At 35.6% G+C, this 25522-nt stretch overlaps 1 protein-coding gene across 5 annotated transcripts; it reads right to left on the bottom strand.

Moving 5' to 3' along the window:
* Positions 1 to 4773: 4773 nt before the first annotated feature.
* On the bottom strand, positions 4774 to 25522 carry TSPAN19 (tetraspanin 19). Of its 5 annotated transcripts, XR_009054831.1 has the most exons (10): positions 25456 to 25522; positions 19745 to 19837; positions 19584 to 19656; positions 17323 to 17447; positions 12976 to 13050; positions 10372 to 10482; positions 7309 to 7452; positions 6296 to 6379; positions 5650 to 5748; positions 4914 to 4976 (listed from the first exon to the last, which is right to left on the bottom strand). XR_009054831.1 is itself a non-coding variant. In XM_057743162.1 (9 exons), the coding sequence occupies exons 2-9, from the start codon at positions 19823 to 19825 to the stop codon at positions 4908 to 4910; spliced, it is 762 nt and encodes a 253-aa protein (XP_057599145.1). In that variant the 5' UTR covers positions 19826 to 19837; positions 25456 to 25522; the 3' UTR covers positions 4774 to 4907. The 5 variants fall into 5 exon arrangements, 4 of the variants coding, with proteins under 4 accessions (XP_057599145.1, XP_057599148.1, XP_057599147.1 ...); XM_057743162.1 differs by lacking the exon at positions 5650 to 5748 and having other exon boundaries at positions 4774 to 4976; XM_057743163.1 differs by lacking the exon at positions 4914 to 4976 and having other exon boundaries at positions 5457 to 5748.

Below are 25522 nucleotides of genomic sequence, written 5' to 3'. Positions count from 1 at the left end.
TATCTGGAGTTTCAATAGTAATAAAATACATTTCAAAATGAAAAATTAGCATTTCCTTCTGAGTGAAATAAAATAAATGAATAAATAGTAAACAACTTACACTGGAATGTCAGTTATAAAATATGATTTACCCACACTATAATGTGTCTATATCCTAGAAAATTATCATGAAATGACTGATTTTTTTTCATGTATCTTCTTTCTAATTCCACTAGATATAATAATTTAAATGCTATTTATACTCATACATTTACACACATATTAAACGAATTTTCTGATTAAGAAAAACTGTAGAGATTCTTATAAACATATTCTATGGTCCAATACTTTTTCCCTGAAATAAAATGTGCAACTGAGATGAACTATTAATTAAAGAGGTGAGCAGTTCTGCATGTTTCATTCCATAAATATTCAGACATTCAGTAGAATGTTTACTGTATTTGAATGCAATTAGTAATAAGCTTTATTAATTTTCAACAGTTGATTACACACTTTATTTTCACATTACAAATGCTCTTGCACAAAAATGTTACCTTTTACTTTGTTTCAAATATTCAGAATACTAGCAAAGCCTTAATCTTAAAATAATTTGATTTGTCAAGGAATAGCTTCTGCTTTCCTTGGTTTTATCATTTATACAGTGTTAAAACCCATTATCATTCAATAAATATTTATAGATTTACTGGAAATATGCCATTATCCTCTTTCGTTTAATGAGTGACTTCAAAAGAAAAAGGAATAGAGGAGAAAAATAAATGAAAGAGGTTAAACAGTGAAGCATAACAGGTAGTGTAAAAAATAAAAGCATTTTTTTTTTTTTCTTTTGTAGCCTTATATCATGGCAGAGAAAACATTCGGTTTTTGTTTTCTTTTTGCCAGGGGCTCTTATGTACCTGAAGAATTATTCCCCTAAGTTCAGAAAGAGAAAATAAAGGCATACACATATTTAAAAAATGTTGCAAACATTAAACAAGCAGGACTGTCTGACAGTATTTCTTTTGTATTCTTTTAAAATTTTGTTTGAATGAAATCCTCTTAAAGAAGTTTTTGTTTTGCCAACATCTCTCATTCAGGTGCTGGAGAAAGATGTGGGTGGCAGTGACTAACTGAACTAGCAGCTATTGTTTACCAAACAAATTTTGACAGATTATATTTGTAATAGCCTAACGGAATCAAAATCATTAAATATAGAGAGAGACAACCTAAGAGGGCAATAGGTTTTTTTTGTTCATTTGTTTTATTTTTTGGTTCGGGTTTTTTTGTTGTTGTTTTGTTTTTGGTTTTGGTTTTTTTGCCACACCTTGCAGCTTGTGGGATCTTAGTTCGCTGACCAGGGATCAAACCTGTGTGCCCTACAGTGGAAGCAAGGGGTCCTAACCCACTGGACTGCCAAGGAATTCCTGGCTATAATAGGGTTTTATAACTGATGGCATACTGAGTAATTGGGCCTATTAAAGATCATTAACATTTATTGGCCACCTACATTGTGAAGTACTGAGCAAGGCTTTAGAGTTTCAAAGACACTCAGAATATCCCTAGACTTGAGTTTCTTACAGACTAGTGGGGTCTGCAGACATGTAACACATCACTTCAGTGGATTTTTCAAGTGTTAAGTGTTAAAATAACATTGCTTCTCCCACAGTCTTTCCCATCTCTATATATGATAACTCTATCCTTCCACTTAAGTCATCTTTGACTCCTCTTTTTCTCTCCTATCTCTGCATTCAAGTTATGGGCACATTCTGCTGACTCTACCACAAAACATACACAGAATCTGATCACCTCTCACCAACTCCACCTCTACTCTCTGGCCAAATCCACTATCCTCTCTTACGTGGATTATTAAATAAAATCTGATCCATTCTCCCTGCTTCCATTCTTGGGCCTTTTATGTATATTTTCAACATGACAGCAAGATTGCTCCAATTAAAATCTAAGCCTAATCATGTTACTTGTACAAAACCTGCTAATTGCTTTCCATTTCACTCAATAAAAACTGAAGCCCTGCGAGTGGCTGACACATCCCTATAAGACCTGTTCCCTCTCTGAACCTCCCTACATTCCTCCCCAGCCTCCCAGTCCCCCTACTCAGTCCACTCTCCCCATACCCGCTTCCTTGCCCTTTCTTTAACATGCTCACTCTTGTCTCAGGTCCTTTCTTCTTTCCTACTTGCTGTTTCCTCTTGCGTGCAGTGCTCTTTCCCCTTACCCTGTCATCTCCTTTGGTTCTTCATTCAAAACTCATTTTCTCCATGAGGCCATCTTTGTACAGCCTGTTTCAAACTGCAATCTTCCTAATTCCCCAACACTCCTTATTCTACTTATTTTTTCCCTTTAGCACTTCCTACCATCTGATGTAATAATTTTGTTTATGTGTTGTTGTTTGGTTCTGCCGAATTGAATGTAACCTTCATGATTTTTTGTTTGTTTTGTTTTATTCACTATTCTTTCTCTAGCACTTAGTGCCCAACACATAGCAGTTGCTCAATAAATAGCTGTTGAAAGAGTGACTTTCCTTTTTGGAGTGCCCTCTCATTTTCTAAAGCAAACTTAGGCATTTTCTTTCCAGATGTCCATAAAAATTATAACATACATACAATTTATTTGTTCACATGTCAGGATGTGTAACTGACTCTGAGTTTCACTACAGGGACAGGGCTGGTTACCTAATTTCGAGAGCCCAGTACAAAATGTAAATATGAGGTCCCTTGTTCAAAAGTTAAGAATTTCAAGATGGCAACTGACAAGTATTAAGCCAAGTGTGGAGCTCTTGTAAAGATAGGTTGAATGCCCTTGAAGCTAGCCCTGAAGAGGAACTATACATGTATCTAATAATCTTCATATCTCATAAGTCAGCAATGTCCCTGGCACATGGTAGGTTCTCCATAATGCTTGTTAACTGAATGCATGCATCTTTATCTGGAAGAAGAAGATAAAAGGAATTTGAAAGTAGTTCACTTATATAGCACCATCACAAAATAGTCCTGATTTTTGGAAAAGTAATTAAAATGGGGAGACTGAAGTAAGCTAAATGTGTTTTTGCAAGTGATATGACAACTTGAAGGGGAAGTCAGGACTATGTGTTGCCCTTAATGTTAATTCACTGGTTCACTTCTGATCCAGATTGATTTTCAGAACTTTCTAAGTTTTCTATTTCAGAAATTAAAAAAAAAGATTGAGAGATGTGATCCTGATATACTCTATCTTAGCAAATGTCTTTATTTTATTCAAGGTGTAAAGCAACATCTGTTAAGACAATGTTTCCCAAAATCATAAAGGTGATAGATTTGATCAGTGGTGCATATATTTTGTGATTTAACTGTAGTAACTGAAAATGGACAATCTAGTATCTAGATATCTTTTTTGTTTCATTGACACAAAAAACAAATATATCAGAATTTATTTCTATAATATTCATTTGATTACAATTAAGTTGGTTCTCAACTCCCAAGTAGGAGAGAGATTTTTGCTATTAGTGTGTTCCTGTGGCATATGTTAGAGAAAATAGAAATTTGAAAATGAGCTTTAAATCCCAAGAGAATTTCCCTTAAATTTAGAAGGCATGTCTATTTACAGGTCACTTTGGAGAAAATGGTTATTCTATTTCTTTTGTGCTGACTTAAAAAAAAAAGTCCACAGGCCTCTGAAATCTACAATGTACTGAACAGACAGATGAAAAGAGATATGATTGAATTAGTAAATGAGAATGAGCTTTCTATAGGAGAGGAAATGCAGGATCTTCAGTTAATCTATTCTTTCTTCATTTCCTCAAGGTCAAGGCAGTCTTCCTATAAAGGACAACAATGATATGATAATACCTATCTGTATAGCAGTTTTTATTTTTTCAAAGGACATTTCTTTTTCTGTTCTCACAGTATCATTGTTAGGAAAATAAAACAGGTAGTTTATTTTTATATCCTTCAGAGAATTGTGCACGCAAGTACAGAACTAAACTTACAAAAAAAGGGAAAAAATGAGGAGAAAGTAATGAGTATGAGAATTCAGAGAGTATTTAGATTATTTTTGTATAGTTAAAAATTCATTGCTATTTTAATATTTTATTATTGCCACTAAAGTATATCCAAATCTGTAAAATTTTAAATTTATTATCCACTTGCAAGCATTAGAAGAAGAGAGAAATAAATGATTAATTCAATGTTGAGGTAGTGTCATGAAGATTTTTCAATCTTTCTTTTAAATCTGTTATAAATCATTACTGTTTCCTTAAATTTGCAAATGTAAAGTACATGTTACAACTGGTACTTTCTGAACATCATATAGGTATTTTTTCTATATAAGAAACTCAAAACGTGATAATTTGCCATATTTTGAAATTATTATATATGATGATATCCTCTGAATTCATAAAGTAAGTCAAGGTAAAGTTATGAACTGCAGAATTTGATATTTTTTAAATTAATTTTTATTGGAGTATAGTTGCTTTACAATGTTGTGTTAGTTTCTACTATACAGCAAAGTGAATCAGCTATACGTATACATATATCCTCTCTTTTTTGGATTTCCTTCCCATTTAGGTCACCACAGAGCACTGCATAGAGTTTCCTGTGCTATACAGTAGGTTCTCATTAGTTATTTATTTTATACATAGTATCAATATGTATATATGTCAATTCTAGTCTCCCCAGAATTTGAGATTTTGAAAAACCAAATTAATAAAAATTTCATAGGGTGAATATATTATAATATTCAATAATTATAATATCCAATTATAATTCTATGTTATTATTTTAATATCTAATAATTCTATGTTACATATAACCAATGACTTGAATAAATCTTATGCTTAATGAAAGTAATTCAAAACTTTTTTTTTTTTGGACTAGAAAAATACAATGTGATTATTTTGAGAATTAACTGGTTTCTTCTGGACAAATTAAATCCAAAGATCACTTTTCTGCATATATTCTATTCTTGATGTGTCTGAAGAAAGAAACAGTTAATGAGAATTGCAAAACCTAGAAAAAAAAGAAACGAGATCAAAATGTAATCAATAAGAATAATTGGTAAAGCTAATACTATATAATCACCCAAATGTATTCTGTAAAGGGAAAAGGGATCAAGGAGAGTGAGAAAATTTCAGAGTAAGGTACATAGGGTTGTGAATAAGAAGTCTGCAGAGTGAGTTTTATATGGTAATCCAGCTGTCACTAAGTTCATTTATAGAGGGGGCTAAGGAATAGACTGTTCAGTTTTAATTACATGGAATATTATTGGGCTAGATGCCTCGATGAACTGCTGATGTTTTGTTCTCATCATATTTCTAACTTTGTCATCACTCCTACAAACTGTCTCTTTTTGTTACATGATCACGAAAGATGGTCTGCAAAGGGGAGACATAAACTAGAGCACAGATAATATTCCCCATTCAGTCTTATCTTAAATACCTCAGCATGAATAAATAGAGAATAAACATTTAAAAAGAATGATATCAATGCTTATAAAAATGTCTTGTTTACTCCCATCCTGAGACTAACACTGTTACCAGTCGAAGAGAATTTGTGGAACTTTAGGTCAGTGCCTTTGCAGATCAACATAAAATGAAACTCGGTACCCTATTTTGGCCAAACCATGCATTATATATTTATTCCAAAGTGTTAGTCTACACAATAATAATCTATCCATGCTCACAGTTTCTTTGAATCCATAGCTTTCATTAGCTTTCATCATTCTTCATTGAGACTGGAGAATGAAATACTATTTCTGAACCTTGATTCTGCAGTTGGCACCCTGGAGGTCAAGGAATATGTAGATTTTGCTTCCCATTGTATCTCTAACATCTAGTACAATATCTGACACACAGTAGATGTTCTTCCCCCCTCCAGATTTATTGAATGAATGAATGAGGCAATGAATGAGTAATTGAGTGAATACATTTACTAATGTCAAACATCTACCTAGATTTATGAAATTTGCCAGATTGTAGACTGCCAAACATGGTCCTCTCACTGCCGAGATATGAAGTATTGATATTTTTTTAAAAAATCACAAAGCAATGAAATCACTATCTCCCAGGATGATAACTTATTAGGCTCCACTCAGGCTGATTTAGGGATATCACCTTCAGTTGGGACCTGTTCCTCTCCTGGCTGTAAGTAGTCTCAGTGTCCTGGCTCCTACTAGATTAATTTGTCTAATTAGGTCTCCATCTGGTTATTCTACAGTTTATCTTATATAGTTTATACTTAATTTTTTATATAATTTATTATTAAATTTTATATAAATTTAAAAATTTTTTTATACAGTTTATACTTTAAACATATAAACAAAAGCTTACCTCTGAAGCCAAAAGTCCAAAGTTAATTCCAATTAATGTTAAAGCATTAGCATGGTACCATGTGTTGATTTTATTTTCACAACCCTAAGGAAAAGAACTTACTTAGACTGACTTGGAGATGAAGTGTTTTTATACATAATTCCATTACAAAGAAGGAGAGACACAGAGATTAGTAACTTACCAAAGTCTAAAAAGCAAGTCAGTGTCTAACTGAAGACTGGACTTATTAGCCCAGAAGGCTTCATATAATTGCGGGACGCCTCAGTTGCTACTGTTAAAGTCGCTAAGATGTTGTCATGTAGTTGAAATCAGAAATTTAGTAAATTTTGAGAGGGATTTGATTTTCTGCACACTACTGTAATTCAGCATACTACTGCCTAGAGTGATATTTCCCAAACAGGAGAACCTTTTAAGAAACATAATGCTCCATTTATCCATGAATGAATTATGTTATTGAAAGATACATTTTAAAATTAGAATAACATCAGTATATGAACTACACAAAGTATTAGAAGTTCTTGGGATGGAAATCCCTAGTTTATCAATATTCCATATCTGTAAATAGCAGTTGCTACAGATGAACCTCTACTCTTGCTTCTGCCACCTTTACCTAAACACCATTTTTGTCACTGCTGGTGTTTCCACCCTCAGTTTTTGCCAAACCTCATGCCTCTTTACTTCTGCTACTGCAACTCCTTTACCAGCTTGTACAATAGACTTGCCAAAAGGGCCTCCTCCATCAAATGATGGCTGAGGAGAAAGTTGATGGTATCCCAAGTTCTAGGAGAACTTATATCACATGCTCCAGAAAGTCTAATTCATTTGTTATGTAACTGAAATAGTACAGTTGACCTCGCTAAGGTTTCTTCCATTTTAGCGAAGTTGCTTAAGAACCTAATAACTATGAATGACATTGTTTTTAATATAAAAATTTGCTCAGAATTCTAAAATGACTTGCAGAAAATAAAAAGTACCGTAAACACTGGGAGAAGGCTTGACTTATATTTATTTACCTCTAGGTAAGTTGCATTCAGTGGCTCATCACAAAACCACTTTCTTAATGTAGAATTTGTGCAAGAACATGGCACCTGTTCTGAATTTTCTTTATGCTTATTCTTTATCCAATCCGTGTAATTTTTTTGGCCACAACACTGTAACTAGGAAAAAGATTTTGTAAGTTTTACTATAAAATATTCAAAATTCAGTTAATTATATAAATCCTATGCATATTAAAGTGTTTTGTGATAAATTTATTAATTTATTCTCCATTGACATGTAGGGAATTAAAACAATAAGTATATTTTTGTTTGTTTAATCCATTACTTTGTTGCTGCTATGGTTGATGTTAACCAGAGCTAAAGATCTCTACTCATATAAGTGGGCTATGCTTGAATGAAATTGTTCTATCTGAATTTACCTTATAGCAGCTCAGGATGAAAGATATACTTGATTTACTAAACCATGTTTAAAGCCAGAACATGGAAGAGAGGATCACCTTAGCCATCTCTTCTCCTAACTATAACAGTTTTCTTCATAATTTATCCAAAATATGCTGCCATATGTGTTTAACATACATAGAGACTCAAGGCTATTTCTACTTTCTTAGGATTAATATGAGACATTAACCTTATATTTTGTATTGTGTGAAAAGTTGCCACAAAAAAACTAAGAAGATAATAGTGAAAATAGTCAAAGAAATGAGCAAACATCTATGAAATGTCTCATTTCCAATCCTGTCAAGTTGAGTTGGGACAATATGAAAGAATCAGCTTATATATGAGGGTGAGTCAAAAATTATCTGCACTCTGGCTGTAGAAATTATGGTAATTAACTTTTAGAAAAGACAAATATATCATTGCTTTTCAATACACTCTGTCCATCTGTCAACAAGCTTTCGCATTCCCTCATTAAAAAATATTTTAGGCTGAGCTGTGACCATGAATGCACCGTTGTCTTCACTTCTTTATCAGAAGTGAAACTTCGTCCTCGTAGAGCTGCTTCAAACAGGTGAAAGTCTAATGAAGCAAGATCAGGACTACAGGGAGGATACTTTAACACCTCAAAATGAAGTTTTGCAGAGTGTTGACAGTGTGGGCAGAAGTGTGCGAACGTACACACCCTCAGACCACAAAAAAAGGAATCTGCACGCTGCTCTTCTTTCGTGCAAATCACAAGTGGGGCATCCAATTTTGCTCACACCACAGTTACAAATGAACTGATGTAACATGTTCACACCTGCACAGACGTGACTGGGGAGACAGCAGCCTTGAACAGAAAGCACTGTTAAGACAGTGCGGCCAACAGTTTTAACATAACCTGAGTGCGGATAATTTTTGTCTCACCCTCATATTTGTCACCTAGAAATAAGAGAAAGTTGGAGTAGTTAATTATTTTCTAAACTTGTTATTGAAAGTTGTAATATCAGTACTGCCTATGCCTAATATATACCAACAGCCTTGTCACAGTCTTGGAAATGTCAAATGACTAAAATAATGCTTTAGAGTTTGGGTATTGAAAGTTAGTTTTAACAATCAAACGTACATCTACTATCTCAATGATATTCATGGCTAGGAACTGTAACCTGGATTCTCATTAATAATAGTGATGTCATACATATAGAACTGTTTTCCTAATTATCAGTTTATGACCTTAGGAAGGTTTGATACCCTGCTCTCAGTCATAATGCAATCTGAAAATGCAATACATGTTCAGATCACATACACCAGAGAAAAAATACAATGAATAGAATCATTTATATTACATTTAAATTCTCCTAAAAAGCATTTATTATTAAATGGACTAAAAATAATTGTTTATGTGAGGCTCTGGTGTAGTAGTTGAGTACAAAATCTAGTGCTAGATAGTCTGGGATTGAATCTTGACTCTGCCACTCATTAGCCATGTGGCAGAGAAACTTAGTAACTGGCTAAGTTACTCAATTTCTCTGACCTTCATTAATAAAATGAAGATAATAGTTCTTACCTCGTTGGGTTGGGAGGACTAAATGAGTTAATATATGAAAAGCACCTATAAAAAAGCCTGGTGCTATTAAATGTTTGTTTGTTTTTCTTTGTATGAAGTACTTTCTATGTTCCCGTGCTGACTATTCTTGTAAACCATTTAGCTGACTACATACATTCCCTTACCTTGCTGAGAAAAATCTGAATTGTGAAATAATAATCCTAACGACATTAGCTAACAAATATTAGTTGCTTACTATGTCCCAGATCCAAAGTTTTCTCTATATCCCCTATGTTACTTCCTTTATTCTTTTTTTAATTAAATTTATTTATTTATTGGCTGCATTGGGTCTTTGTTGCTGTGAGAGGGCCTTTTCTAGCTGCGGCGAGTGGGGGCTACTCTTTGTTGTGGTGTGCGGGCTTCTCATTGCAGTGGCTTCTCTTGTTGCGGAGCACGAGCTCTAGGCACGTGGGCTTCAGTAGTTGTGGCAAGTGGGCTCAATAGTTGTGGTTCACGGGCTTTAGAGTGCAGGCTCAGTAGTTGTGGCACATGGGCTTATTTGCTCTGTGGCATGTGGGATCCTCCTGGACCAGGGCTCGAACCTGTGTCCCCAGCATTGGCAGGTGGATTCTTAACCACTGCGCTGGCAGGGAAGTCCCCCTTGCTTTATTCTTAACAACCAGAGGTAGGGGTTATTCTGCCTATTTTGTTAATAGGGTACCTGAAGTTAAGAAGGTTTCTTATCCAGGATTACAAGGTTACCTCAAATGATAATCACCAAGATACCCTGCTACCAGGACTGTGCTTAGACCTTACCTCCCCATGGGTGCAACAGGGAAGATTACTCCACTTGGCAGAAGACTCTCAACACTTTTACAGATGATATACATTAAAATGCATATCAGTTAACCCAGAAAAGGAGATACACATTACAAAAGAAGAATAAAACTCAAGATCTGTAAATTTAGACAGTCCTATCCCACCTTGTTGGTTTAGATGAAATACAAGAGCCTCTCATTCCTGTGCCCAATCTGCTGTCCTTCCTTGTCTCCCCACTTCTCAGCAGTGATCACCTTTGGCATCTAATTTTTAGTTTTATGCTAATTTCATCTTACTGTTTTCTGCAGAACATTCAGAATTTTCCACTTCGGTATGTCTTCAGGCAAATCCTTAGATCCATACTCAGAAATGACTGAATCAATTTTATCATGCCATACTTGGCGAACCTGTTGAAAATTTTGTTAAAAGTGAAAATTTGATAGAAACTATCCTTATGGTTCCTCACAAAAAGTATTCAAAGTCAGTTTGTTTTTTTTCTACTTATTTCTAGGTGTTTCTTTCTTCCTTATCACTATTTTTAGCAATCAGTGAGTGTGCAGGCCTTCGGTCTTTCACATTGTGATCTATAGGAAGACTACATTAGACATTTTATAATTAGGGAGAAAGTTATGTGCTGTTCTCCTGAATGTCGAAGGGTTCTACATGTCTTCTTATACCTTCAAGAAAAACTGTAAAAGGCTTTTAAATGGGCGGAAAAAGATGACTGAGGATGTTTTCAATGAAAACTAGGCTTTCTCTAATATACCTTCAGGGTCCTCTGATTCTGTACCTTTTCTAGTTTTTAATTTATTTTAGAACTTTGTTAAGTTGTAGAAAACTACAGTTAAGCAAATGATTCTTTGTCAGAGAAATGCAGATGAATTTTTCCTGGTGGGGATGGAACTGATCTGTCCCCTTTCCAAGCCTGTTTTGTGTTGATTTTGTATCTACATAAGTGTCTTCTCTTTGGACTTGTGTTTGAATTGATTTTTATATCTTAACTGGTTCCTGAATTAATCAAGATGTTAAACAAATTACTGACCTGTGTCTATTGTATATTTTTTTAAAGAATTATGATTTTTAATTAAAAAAATTATCTTTTCACAATGCTAAAACAAAAACAATCATATCTGAAAGTTTGGGGTAAAACTGCTATTTTGAAATCTAGCTATTGCAGAGGTAGTTTTTAATAGGAACTTACTTAAGCATTTAAAAGTTTATATGACTTTCATAACTAATTCCTAATTTGATCCTGTAAAATAGCAAAAGGTAGAAAGGCCAGGGACTTCCCTGGTGGACCAGTGGTTAGGACTCTGTTCTTCCACTGCAGGGGCATGGGTTTGATCCCTGGTCAGGGAATGAGGATTCCTTATGCCACGCAGAGCAGCCAAAAAAAAAAGAAGGTAGAAAGGTGAGATATTATTTGCATTTTATGAACAAGGATATACATACTCAGAGAATATGATATCTGCTTTGTTTACATGAATAAAGAAGAGCTGAGACTTCTAAATATAATTCATTTGAATTCTAGTCTAATAATTTCTCGTAAATGCTGTCTGAATAATGAAAATTAAATAACTTGTGGGAATACTACAATAATTAAGACATCTGCACAAGTTAAACTCTTACAAACTTACATATCTATGCTTTCATACATTTAAAAAGATTGGAATAAAATACATGTTATTTAGATCTGTAGGTAATCTATTTAACTTATTCTCTAAGTTAATTTTTATTTAGAATAGAAAGTGATGTTTTCCACTTTATATTGTTGTAGAGAGGGGGCAGACTTATGTCCTCATTTATCTTCTAAAGCATTATTTGGGAGACTCAAGAGTGCATATGAACCACACCTTACGTAAGAGTAAAAATGATTTTCACATATCATCTAGGGGACTACTATATAAATAAAACTCCCTCACACATATTCAATTTGACAAACAACCGGTGAAGACCTAGCGCATCTCCAACGCTGAGTTAGGCACTGTAAATGACATAAAATATTTGGAGGCTCATGAGAGCTCAATCCAGTTTGAATGTAGAAAGCAAGTGATATAAACAAAGCTGTCATCTCTGGGATCAGTTAACGAGTGTTAGAGTGCAGACCCCGTCATTTGGCTATGATATATTTTAGCATGTATTTCTCCTTTCAAAGCCTCAGTTTCCTGTTCTAAAAAGTAAGACTTATAGTACATCTCTAGGAGCTGTTGTGAGGATAATTAATATAGTGCCAATAGAGTGCTTATTAGTCTCTGGCACATGGTAGTTATTATTAAATGATAGTTCTTATTCTTAAACTAGGTGTATGTGAATAATACTTAAATAAAATATGGGTGGCACTGATTAACTGTATTTATGTGTTAAAGGTTCTTAAGTGTGATATTCAGCTTCCATTACCAGGCCCAAAAGTTAGAGGCTGGTTTGTTGGGATCCGGTGCTTTGCCGCCAAAACAGCTTTATAGGACTCACTTGAGTGTGTGTGCATATGTGCATGCATTCATACAAAATATATGAATTCTTCAATAATATTATTTAAATGAAATTGCTAAATTTAAAATTAGTACAAGTCTAAAGATATTTCTTTACAAAAACAGAATATAGTACAGGGATGGGGTCAGTAGTGGTAGCCAGGGTTGGCGAGGGGGGCCTATTTTGGATTCCCCACATTCTTTGTTATTTACAACATTCTTAATCTTCTGCAGACAGCGTTAAAGATGAGTTCTCCTAGCTCACCATTCCAATCTGACCCCTGTCCCTTTCCTATGTGGAATTCTAGTACTTCCACTGAATCTTTTTTTCCCCTCAAAGACATTTACCTTTAGCTTTTAATATAGGTTTAGGTCTCAATAATATAAAGTATCTGCTTTTCTTTTTCAAATAAAAGGATGATGTTTCCATACCTCCTCTTTCTTTGCGAAGATGAGTGCTGAAAGTACAACTTGAACACCAAAGGCCCACGTTAACAGTACTGCATACTGAAGAAAAGGAAACGCAGAGATGAGAATTATGCTCCTGATATGTTTTTAGATGCTACAATGATGGGAAAATGCACATTACATGAAATGTACAGTCTTTAGATATACATAGGTATTGCTTTAGTTTCCTGTTCTCATACACATGAGTGAAATTACTGAAATAAAAGCCAAAGAAAAAAAATCAATGAACATTTGGATAAGAGTGAGACAGAAAGAAGTGATAGTGTTTCATGAGAACCCTAACAGACTACTTGGTCTAATGGAGTTGCTGATGATACCCTCTTCATTCAGATCTAAAACTGTCATAGGGGGGATCTTAAATATCTGGGCCTTCACTTACACCATTCTGCTAACACTGGAGAACTCACTAAATTGTGACCTACCATGTAAACTATTCCATCACGCACAAAGTAACAACAGCAACAACAATAAAAATAATGAGAAAGTAACAAAAGCAATGGCAATAGTAAAGTTAAGTCTGTATGCACATTGGACTATTTCTTTGGAAACTGAAAATACTTCTTTCCAAAGCCAAACAAAATGATTTTCACATTATTTGACTATTTTCTTTTCTTTAAACTTATGGCCACTTCAATCTTCTTCATCATAGCAGTGCATAGTGATACATATTATCTAGAATTCAAAATAATTTTAAAAGTTACCACTCTGAATATTTTACTAACTACAATATCAATATAAGAAGGATGATTTACTGTTAGCATTCTTAGTTTCACATATTTTAAACATTTAACACTTTAAAATAGTCCATTAAAATTGCTTACTTGACAGATATATTTCCTATTTTCAGAGACCAAAATGTGGTGCTTAGATCTGTTTAGAAGTTTAGATTTTTAACACTTCTACACATAATACCTTACTTAATCTTCACTGCCAATGGATAATAGTAAAGACAGATAGAGAAAGGGAAAATTGCACAAAACAATTAAAAAAAAAAAAAGTCACTGGGTTTCTTTTCAATGGCAAGCTGGTTATTGTCTAGTGGACCCTCCCAGGTTTCTGATTCAGTGGGGGTATGAAATGTTCTTTGACTAAACTATTATTCAACTCTGTGGAGAGTTAACTTACAGAACTCTGATAGTACTACAAAAGTTTCCATAGCAATGCAAATGATTACTATTCATGCAAATGCAAATGAACAGTCTATAGAAAATATAAATCTCCATAAGTCTAATTCTCATTTAAACCAGTTGTTACTTCTCACTGGTTCCCCTATTAATTATTTAAAGTCTCTGATACATGCTCATTTTCATATAGGTGATTCATGATTTTACCTTTGAAAATTATCTTTTAACAGCAGTTAACTGTCTACAGAAGGAGGAAATATTCAGTGTATTTATATGTTATTAGCACTTAGCACAGTGAGAGACTGCCCGAGAACTTTTAACAGGGAAGTAAAACTGTACCAAAGAGTTAAAGTGCAAAAGTAGTATCTACGTGATTAAAGGATTAAAATGCAAAATCATTTTAAAGTCAGAGAATAGTGTTTAGCCCTATATAAGATTTACCCATCGCTTGACTACGTGAATTAACATGGTTAAAGAAAAAAATGTGTCCATGAAAACAGTATTGGTAAATTCAAAGGAGAGTAGCAAAAGTGTCATGATTGCAAAATGTTGCAATACCTTTCCATGGACTGTCCAGGAGGGAGAATGGTGTCTTGGCTCCAGGATCTAAGTAGTATCCTAGTATCCTATATACTCCTTATGATGGGGTCTGTCAGGCTTTCTCAGTCAGAGGCCATTAATACTTAAATTACACAAGGCAGAAACTTATAAGATGTTTATGTTTTTCTCCCTCTAGTTGCCCCCTTCCTTTCCCATCCTCAACCCCCAACATTATATTAACAGTAGGTTCTGTGTCTCCTTTACCTAAATGGAAATTTGTGGCAAGGAGAAAATTAAAATTTTCCTGCAAATCATTTCTGTCCTGGTTTCCATATCCAGAATCAGAAGCCCCATGAGAAAATCATGCTATAGGCTGTGCCTTTGAAAAGAATAAGAAGAGAGAATGAGGTATTTTTTTGGACTAAAAAGATGCTGAGACTGATCCTAGAGTCTGCAGATTCCCAAAGCAACAGGGGCTAGCACTTGGCTTCTCAGCATTGCCATGGTCAGGTGGCAAGATCCCAGAGGGAAATTAAGGTGTGGTTTCCAGTTTTGCCTAAAATACCTCTGCCATGGGTAATATTCAAATAACATTAGGTGCCAATTATTAACAATAGGCAGCAACTAATTCCGCTGTCAGGCATGACTCCTTTAATTGCTGTGTCATTGGCAGCGTTGAATGTCTCAGGTCGCAGGGAAGGAAAACTGCAGGAAAGGAACGGAGGTGATGGTTACTTACCAATTCTCCAGAAAAGAATTTCACTGATATGCCTGTACTGCTGTTGCTATCGCAAGCTCGCTCTGCTTGCCGGAACGACAGGCCAATAAATGGGGAGACAAGGTGTAGAGGCAATAAATAGTGACCTTACTCAGAAAGCCAGCAGACCAAGAAGATGGGGGACTAGGGTCCCCCAAAAAACATCTTATCGGGGTCTGGATGCCAATTTCTTTTACTGAACAGAGAGGAGGAGATGAGGAGGTCAAGTAAAAAGGCCATTTATCTTGCAAAATAGGAAGGGATGTGTCAATTTCTTCTTTTCTGCCGCCTTTCACAGGTGGGCAGGGTCAGAACGTCTCTTTGTGAGCTGAACAAAGGCACTTTAGTTTAACAGTCAGGCAGAGGGGCAGGGTTCCCTGTGGCAGGCCATTATGTATGTTTACAGCTATAGACAGCAATTATAATAACAAAAGCAACGAAAAGCAAAGGTTAAAATAAAAGAAACAGATCCACCACGGAGTCAGAATTGGCTCTTCCCTGTTACAGTATATACTGGATGAAGAGCAGCCGTGCCTTTGCTGCCCTAGGCCATTCGAACAGCAGAAGGCCTACACAGTCCTGAAGGAACCACATCAGCTGGGAAAGTGAGCGCTTTCATGGTAACTAGTGTAGACTGATAACCAGAATCCAGAGTGACCACCCAGACTTTCAGTACTACAGGAAAGTTATGTATCTCTGCATTCTTCCTGGCAAGAGGCACACTTGGCTACATTTGAATTTCCTATCTGCCTCACAGGAAAGTGCCTGTGAATTAAAACCAATTTGATTTAAAGAAAATGTTAGAGGCTATATTTCACCTCAATCTGTGGATTGTCATTCATACCTGTAACCGGGAAGAGCTAAATCAGACTCCACGTTAGATCTGTTTCTTTGACTATAACCTTTGCTTTTCATTACTTCTGTTATTATGATCACACATGATGGTCTGCTTCAGGGAACCCTGCCCCTCTGCCTGAAAGTTAAACTAAAGTGCCTCTGTTCAGCTCACAGGCAGACAATCTGCCCTGCCCTCCTGTGTGAATGGCTGAAATTAACATATCCCCTCACCTAGGCTCGTTGTTCCCGGAGATCTTTTGCAAGACTGATGGCCCTTTCACTTTACTTCCTCACAGCCTCTCCCTCTCTGATTCTATAAAACAAACTGGCATCCAGACCCCAATAAGGATGGTTTCTAGGAGACACTAGTCTTCCATCTTCTCAGTCTGCCAGCTCTCCGAATAAACTCGTATTCCTTGCCTCAACACCACATCTGCGATTCACTGGCCTGTCATGCGGAGAGCAGAACGAACTTGGACTCGGTAACACAGCTATCCAGTGTATGGTAAATGGCTCATGTTCAGGTCTATATTCCTGATTATAATTTATCTTTTCATGTTATATGCTTGGGGAGAGAGTGTGCTAGCCAGATGCCACAGTCTGGCCGTTGTTAAATTATAAATTGTGATCTCAGTTACAAGTCAGTTTCCCACATGGCACACCTGCAGGGAGAAAATGTGCTGACTACAGGCCATGTTTCCTTTTCCCTGCTAAGCTTCATTGTTCGTTGCCTTTAACATACTTTATTCTGATTTTAGTCTTCAGATTTAAGTTTGGTTAATTGTAGTTCACCCTAGGAGATGGATTCCTGTTGACTCTGTTGAAAATTAAAATCTAAGTGTGTAAGTGCTGAGGTCCAGATTTGGTCCATGGAAAACTCACTGAGAAAATTCTACCTAGAAGAGCTTCTTGGAGGGGGCACTTCATTGCCTTACTCCCAAGAGCACATTATACTGCAGTGTTACAGTCACATAAATCATTCTTTCTCACTTGTGTGACTTGAACACTGAAAATCAAGAATACAAATTCAGGCCTTTGAAATGAAATACGTACCAGAATTAGGAGACATCTGATTTCATTGTGAATTCCCAAAAAACCCAAGAGACAAAGAAGAATAGTAGCAGATCCAGTTCCAATCAAAATTTGAAAAATGTATACTATCAAGTGATTATTTTCATCTGTGGAAACCACAAAATAGCTATTATTAAGTGATCTTTTTTTCTATTTAATAATAAATGCAGCAACCCAAAGTTTCCCTAAGCAGCTGTTAACAAATCACTAGGATTCTTTCTCTCTTTTTTAACCTCATTCTAGCACCTCTTACTTGCTCTTAACAACTTTTCTTCCTTTATGACATGATAGAGAATTTCTTCAACCTCAGAAGATCCCTTTAACTTTACCTTATCTTTATTGTCTTCTACAAAGGAAGATGACTTTTTCTAGGGTTAATTCTTCTATGTCTAATGTACCTCCAAACATTTATATATCCATTCATTCATTCATTCATCAAAAATATTTTGAGTACCTAACATACATGGGTTACGTTTCCCTTGTATGAAACCCTGAGTTTATGGTGTCAACTATAAATTGGCTCTTGCCATGGGCACTTGCCATCTGCCTCTACTAGGATGATTAAATCTCACGTGCTGCTGCAGCTGCTGACCATCAATATTCCCTGAAGGGAATACAGGGTGGAGACCAGGAATGAGGCATTCTGTGCTTTGGAAAATGGGCGGAACAGGTCTTCAGATAGTTACATGTTTTCAGGAGCTGATTTTATGAGCCCAACCCTTGCATCTCCTTAATCTAGAAAAGCACTAAATCTGTACATGGTGACGTCTGCTCCTTGTGACTAGCAGAAACCCCCTACAAAAAAAATGTATTTGATTGCATGTACTCCTCCTTTACCAAGAATACATATATACTAATCTTCCCCCCTGCCTCTTTGGAACAGTTTCTCAGAGCTATCTGGGATGCCATCTCCTGGGCTGCAGTCTTCATTTTACCTCAAATAAACTCAACTCACAACTCGCACATTGTGCATTTTTTTTTAAGTCGACAGTGGCTAATATGGCCCCATTAAAACTGTATTTTATTCTCTCCCCATCTAGACTGAGCTCTCTGTGCTAGAGGCTGTATATATTCATATAGTCAACAGATGAAATGGTAAATGCTTAGTGCTATGGCACAGCTATAGTGCATAAAAAATATTTTTTTTTTAAAGGGAGGATAAATAAATTAGATATGTCTAGGTTTTATGGTAGAAGAGTAGAGGCAGTGGGCAGTGGTGTGCTAGAGCCAGACTGTTCTGGCACATCAAGGCCAACTGTTAAATTTTCACAGAATCTGTAAGCCAACTCAGTCCACACTGGCACCTTGTAATTGGTCACCTTGGGATTATTTAAACCACAGAAATCAGCAAATACTGTAAACCAAGACTCCATCCCAGAACATTTACTGACACACCACTGGGTATAAAAGCACCTAATCTAGTAGGTGGAGAAGGTGGAAGTAGACAAGATTACTGGAGAAGGTAACACCTGAGCTTACGCTTTAAATTATAATTGGAAATCTCTAGGTTGGAATGGTTGAAGCATTCTGAGACACAGAGAAGTACAGTGTGTGTAGGAAACACAGCTTTGCTGGCATTTACAGTTTCAGGCAGGTGAGACTGGGAAAGTTTGCAGGGGTCAAATTAGGAGCATTCCATGTGCTGTTTTCCAGTCTTCTTTGCTGGCATTAAGCTCCATGAGGACAGGCCCTTTATCTTTCTGTGTACTACTGTATCCTCAGCTCATGGGACAGTGCCTAACATGTATATTTGTGTGTGTGTGTGTGTGTGTGTGTGTGTAATCTTTTTTATCCATTCATCCATTGATGTACATTTAAGTTGTTTCCATAGGGAATATTTTATTTCTAACTATGTGATGGTGACAGGATATGGTAACTGAGTTTTAAAAGAGATTATTTAACTTCGGGCAGTGAAACTGTGTTGATCTCCATTATCTTTTCAAGTGTCTACAAATCTGTAAAAGTCCAGAGTTAGCAGAACAACCACAATCTTCCATTTCTCTCATCTCTCTTGTCCAAAGTTCCTAGGTGTCTCTCTCAAATTCTCTCTCCTTTATGGTCTTGGATTTAAGGCTTATTATTTAGTAAGGTGTTTTTAGAACCAACTGACAAAGACCTTCTGAGGAGATACTGGACAGTACTTATTGAAGTTTAGAGAAATACTGCCACCTGCTGAATAAATCATGTATGCAATTGTTTAACATTGAATGCCTTGTCTGATTTAGAGAAAGGAAAATACATACCCAAAGCTGTGAAAAAATTAGTTCTATCTGATAAAAGCCATGTACCGAATCCCATGAGTAAAAGTCCAAGAACCTACAAAAAAGACGGCCAATACTTATTTTTTAACTAATTGCCAATAAAAAATACATTTTCTTTATTAAATAATTATGAAGAAACTTACCAAGAAAGCTCCATTTATAAGATTAAGAAAGTATTTAAAAATTAATGTTTTGTTTTTCCTTAACATTCTTTTTCTCCCCATGTACTGATGATTCTGAAAAGGTAAGCACAACTTTTACTATAAACACTCTCCACAGTAATAACTTTAAATAATTCTGCCTACTCACATCCTTTATTTACATATTTTTCTTCTCATACCAGCAGTCAGTATAGCATTCCCTGTTGCTCTCCTGAATGTAAGGAAACATTGAAGATGTCTTGAAACGGTACCTGTCTTTCTTTATCTGCATTTTTTGGCCAGGCAGTGGAGACCAAGAGGGCATTTGTAATATAACATGTCAATAGCTGCATTACTGAACTTCTTGCAGTTTTCAGAAAGTAAAATATTTTATTTTGCTTCCAGTCATAACACACCTTGTTCTCCTTGCTAGAAACCTTTCCTTTACATCTGACTGTCCTCCTCTTTCCCAGAATAATGTTAACTCCTCACTGAGGTCTTGCCTTTAACTCCTCGCTGAGGTCTCGCCTTGGAAGCCTTTCCCTAATTGCTATCTGTTGCCTATTTTCATCTTTACTTGTCTTTCTTCCCATGTAAATTCGGAGGTCTTTAAACGGAGAGAGTAGATCTTGTATACCATTACAACCCTGAGTGTAACACACAGTGGGTACAAGAGCGGATAGATATTTGTTGGATGAATGAATTAATGAATAGGTGAATTAAATTATTTAATTAGCTTACAATTTACTTTGGTATACACTGTTAAGGAGAAGAACTAACTTAAGGTGGTTTTAAATAAGTTATTTTCCAGATAGCCAATTTTCCTAAAACATTTATGGAAAAATCAACACTTACCTTATTGGTTTTGGGTGCTTGGGTTTATTAGATATGGAGGCTTTACATTTTCTTGGGTATATTTCTGGGCTTTCTTTTTTCCTTCGTTGTTTCAATTCTAGCTGGTTCCAGATTTTTAAAAGTATTGTAGTTTACAATGTTTCAACATATGCAGTGCATAACTGACATGGTGAAAGTGAAACCCCATACAAACCCCTGTGTCCCTGTCCTTTGAAGTAAAAGGCTTTTGCTTTAGTCTCCCAGTCCTCCCTTGAGTCTCAAAAGGCTGACTCAACAGTTAATGATTAGGACATGTGAAGATGTAGAAACAAAGAATAGCTGTTGGGCTGGGAAACTGGTAACAATTTAGACTATAAATCTGCCACATAGTAGAATCACTGAGCTCACAGTTCCCTGAAAGATACAGATAAAGGCCTGACACACATTCCTAAATCATTTTTATAGGAAGCAAACCCCCACCAGATGAAAACTGCTGACCATAAAAACATAGATCCTAGACTGGTTTAAACCATAAGGCTGATGATGCTTGAAACTTCACCTTGATGCCAACCAAGCAGAGAATTGTGCACAAGGTGATCACACACCCTGCAGCCCCCTCCCGCACACTGTCTTTAAAACCCTTTCCCTGAAAGCCATTGAGGAGTTTGGGTCTTTTAAGCATGAGTTGCCTGTTCTCCTTGCTTGGCACCCGGCAATAAATGCTGCACTTTCCTTCAGCACAGTGTCAGTAGATTGGCTTTACTGCGTGTGGCTGAGTGGACCCAAGTTTGGTCCAGTAACAAAAGCATTTAGTAAGACTAATTTGAAGTTGTTTGTCCCTAGTTAGGGAGAAACCAATCCATCTGTTGAACTCAAAGATGCCTTAGAAAGTGGACAAGTAAGAGATGTCTAGGTTAGCATCCATGCACTTCCCTCCCTACTTCCATCCAAGGCTATATTCCTCCTAAAAATTTCCAAGGTACTTCTTCCCAGCTTCAGGAATCTCTCCAGGCTTTATCTCCCACCTTCTGCCTCGAACTCTCCTACTGCCATTTGGTTTCTCCAGTTTCTGTCCTATAGTCTTATTATTGGATTCCTCCAGTGCCTGGACTATTTGGATGGGACATTCAGTTGGAAAGACTGCCTGATATTTATTTCAATTTCTTTCCAAGATGCCGTACATCTACATTTTTAGCTTCAATTCTATTTATTGCAACATTCAAGAAAGCTGTGATCCTCTCCTACAGTCTGAACGAGAATTTAAGCCCAAAGTCCTGGCCTCTGCTTCTCTATGAATGAGAAAGAGAAAGAAGACTAATGAATGAGAACTCTGCAGTGACGCTGGTATGAAATGTTGAAGACAGAGGCTTGACTGTTGATTTGATAATAATTAGCAGGTTATAGTCAAGGCTAAAATGTTTTATCAAAGGACCCAAATAAAAAACTAAACTGAAGGTTACTCTCTCAGTCCAAGATGGGTAATTGGTTCTCTACCGGGAAAACATCCTAGGAACATGGGGCTTGCTCCAGCCTGTTGAATATATAGCTCCCAAATCTGCTCAAAGTGTAATGCTTTACAGTCAGCAGAAAAAAAAGAGGATGAGTAAACTCAGCGCGCATCTTTTAAGCAAGTGAGGTGGAAGTTGCATACTTCTCTTCTGCTCATATTCCACTGGCACATAGCAATTAGTCACGTGGCAATTCTCAGCTGGAGGCAGAGGTAACTATGTGCCCAAGATGAAGGAAAGAAGTGAATTAGGGTGGAAAAAGCCAAACAAAATGCCTGACAGATAGGAAAGGGCAGTAAAAAGTTAATTACAGGGAGAAAAAGAGGGCTTTGATATATTTCAATATGCTTTACTACGAACAAGAAAGAATCAAAGATGATCAGAAAAAATTTTTATGATGGGAAAATAAAATAATAATGATAATCACTAGGATTGTTTGAAAACATTTCATAAGTTCCATAAATTTAATATTTATTGGGTTTAAACTGGTAAAAGATGCCCTTGCGGTTAAGCACTGGAAATGGAGTGCACATAAGTTTAAGGCATAGGCTGTGCAGAACTGGGAGTCATCCATACAGAGCTGATATTTTGGGAATAAATGAAAGAGATGAGGGATTAACTATAGATAAAAATGAGAAGAGGTTTGATGGTAGAGAATGATATAATTAGGAATTTGGATTTCTTAAAAAGTAGACTTTACAAAATGAGAAAATAAAGTGTGATTTCAGGGAAACCAAAAGAGGAAGAAATTTCTAAAATAGTGTTATGTGAGACAGATGTCGAAAAAGGAGAGAAGTCTGTACTTCAAAGTCAGCTGACTCGGTCAAAGAGGATGTTCATGCTAACTTCATAATAGTAGGGTTTTAGTCCATTTGGGCTGCTATAACAAAATACAACAGACTAGGCAGTCTATAAACAACAGACATTTATTTCTCAGAGTTATGGAAGCTGGAGGTCTAAGATAAAGGTGCAGAGTTTCAGACTTCTTTTCTCCTCCTATGGCAAAAGTGGCTTTGGAGCTCTGTGGGATCTCTTCCATAAAAGCACTATGAAGGATCCACGTTCATAAACTAATCGCCTCCTCTTAAAGATCTCATCTTCCAACACCATCATACGGGGTGTAAGGATTTCAACATGTGAATTTTCAGGGGACACAAACATTCAGACCATAGCAAACAGTTCAAGTTAAAGAGTTAGAATACAACAAACAAGGTGACTTAGCAACGAGCCAAGGAAGCCCATAGCCATGTTTGCACAGAATGGTAAGAGATGGTCATGTGCTGATCTTTTCAGCCACAAGCCTCACATACTAAAGACAACATCAATGAAAATGAAGATTTGCTAACACAAAGATACACAAGTTAGTGCAGCTCCTATGTAAATATTTGTAGTGTTGTAGACTTTTATTTTGCTATACATAAAGAATTTATTTTTAACAATCAAATAAGGTCTGGTATGGTATTTCTTTGATTCATTTCCTGATTAGTTAATTAATGGTCCAACAGCAGAAATATTTTTTAATAGTATAAACGCTATAGGGAAGGACAATTTACAATTCACCTATTCATAGGTGTCATTTTTCACTAGTTAAATAATACTCTAAAGCTGTTTTTAAGTTCCTTCTAAGTGCCAGGAGATGGGAACAGAAAAAATGAATAAGTAAGACAAACTGTTAGGGAATCAAATGTTAAAACCTGTGGCCAACTCTGAACTTTGTGTTGAGGGTGTGGGTCTGGGAATAATGGAACTGGTAGGTTTCAGAAAGGGGATGAATTTTAGATAATCCTTGAAGGATGACTAAGCGGGTCCCAGTCAGACAAACATAGGATAGAGTCAGGAAGTTTTCAAGACAAGTGGAACCCTGTGTTCACATGCTTTATAGTGAAGTGCATGCAGGCATGGGTAGAGTGGCAAGAGATGAAAGATAAGACTGGAGAAGCAGACTCAGTAAAGATTGAGAGGCATCATGTCTGCTTTGCTAAGAATTTGCAAGTAGTCATAGACTGTAAATCAATCAACCTGAAACTATTGTTTAGCAAAAATAAATTTAATTGCACCCTTCTTAGAAATTACAGCCTGAAGTGGATTATGTAACTTTGTCTACAATCCTTTATCCTGAGTAGGTTTCTTTTTTTTTTCCTTTTTAATAAGTAACTTGAAAGTATGAGTTGTAGAAACATGCACCATGGTTTAATTTATCTTCATAAGAACTTCCAATTTTTTTTTTGGTTATCAATTTGTTTGACAAGGTAAGCATTAAGAAGGAAAGCAATTTAGACAATATCTTCAAATTAGTTGTTTAAAATTAGTTTTAGAAATTAATTGATTACTAATGGATTTGCTATTCTTTAGGAAAAGTATGAATAGTTTCATAATTACAAATAAAATTTTAAGAGATTTTAATGTGAATTTTAACATGTTAGTCTAAGCATTTTAAATGATAGTTTATAAATCTGCAACAAAACTAAACCAAAATAAGAAAAAATGTTACTTAAGCATGAGTTACTTTAATAATGAAAATATCCAAAATTTAATTCTGAAACCAGCAGTAGTTTATTTTTGAAAATCATTATCTTTCTTGAATGAGGAAGTAATGTGTTTTTTTAATATCAAAAGTCTACTGATTTCTCACTCTATATTATTATAACTCTAGTTGACACAATACATTTTATTATTCAGTTGTTACCAGGAAATATAGTCTATTTTCTTTCAAAGGCTCAATGAAATTGTTTGCTTTTAGCTTATTGTATATCAGATATCTTCTACAATTATGCTTAACTACTTCCTCTTGGAATTTAATGCTTAATTTGCAAACTTAGAAACAATTAGAATCAAGGATATCTGCTATTAATTGCAATGAAATTTTGCATTTTGTACATGATATATTTTCTTCACTAAAAAAAGAAACTGATGAATTTTTAAGTTAAAATTAAATATTATGATATATACATAAACTTCAGGTTTTATATTAAAAGTGTGTGTCACCGTCAATATTTTACAATACAATATATCCCAGAAAATAGTTTTTCAAATTTCTCACCCCACACATTCATTCACTTAGAAAGTTTTGATAGGCATTGTGTGTTAATTGATTGATTTTTTTTCTTTTTTTAAAGAAACTGCTGTCACGGAAGGAAAACAATTTATTGGCATCTCTTCCATATTTCCAGGCCCCACAAACACTCTTCAGGATTAAGGTTTTGTGGAATGTACAATTTATACAAGGGCAACTCAACATTCACTAGATGCACGTAATAAATATAGATAGGTCAGAAGCAGCTTAAAGGTCAGGCTACCTCTACTTGGGTAATTGTAACAAAGTGTCATTTCTTTATAAATATTTTCCAAAATTATTTAAATATTAAAACCTACCTGATAGAAATTTCAAGTTCCTCATCCAGCTCCGGAGGTAAAGCGTTTGTTCTGTTTTCGAATAGAG

Source organism: Hippopotamus amphibius, chromosome 7 (assembly GCF_030028045.1).
Source record: "Hippopotamus amphibius kiboko isolate mHipAmp2 chromosome 7, mHipAmp2.hap2, whole genome shotgun sequence".
Classification (NCBI taxonomy): Eukaryota; Metazoa; Chordata; class Mammalia; order Artiodactyla; family Hippopotamidae; genus Hippopotamus; species Hippopotamus amphibius.
The sequence above is the reverse complement of the archived record's forward strand: the minus strand, read 5'-3'. Positions and strand labels throughout refer to the sequence as shown.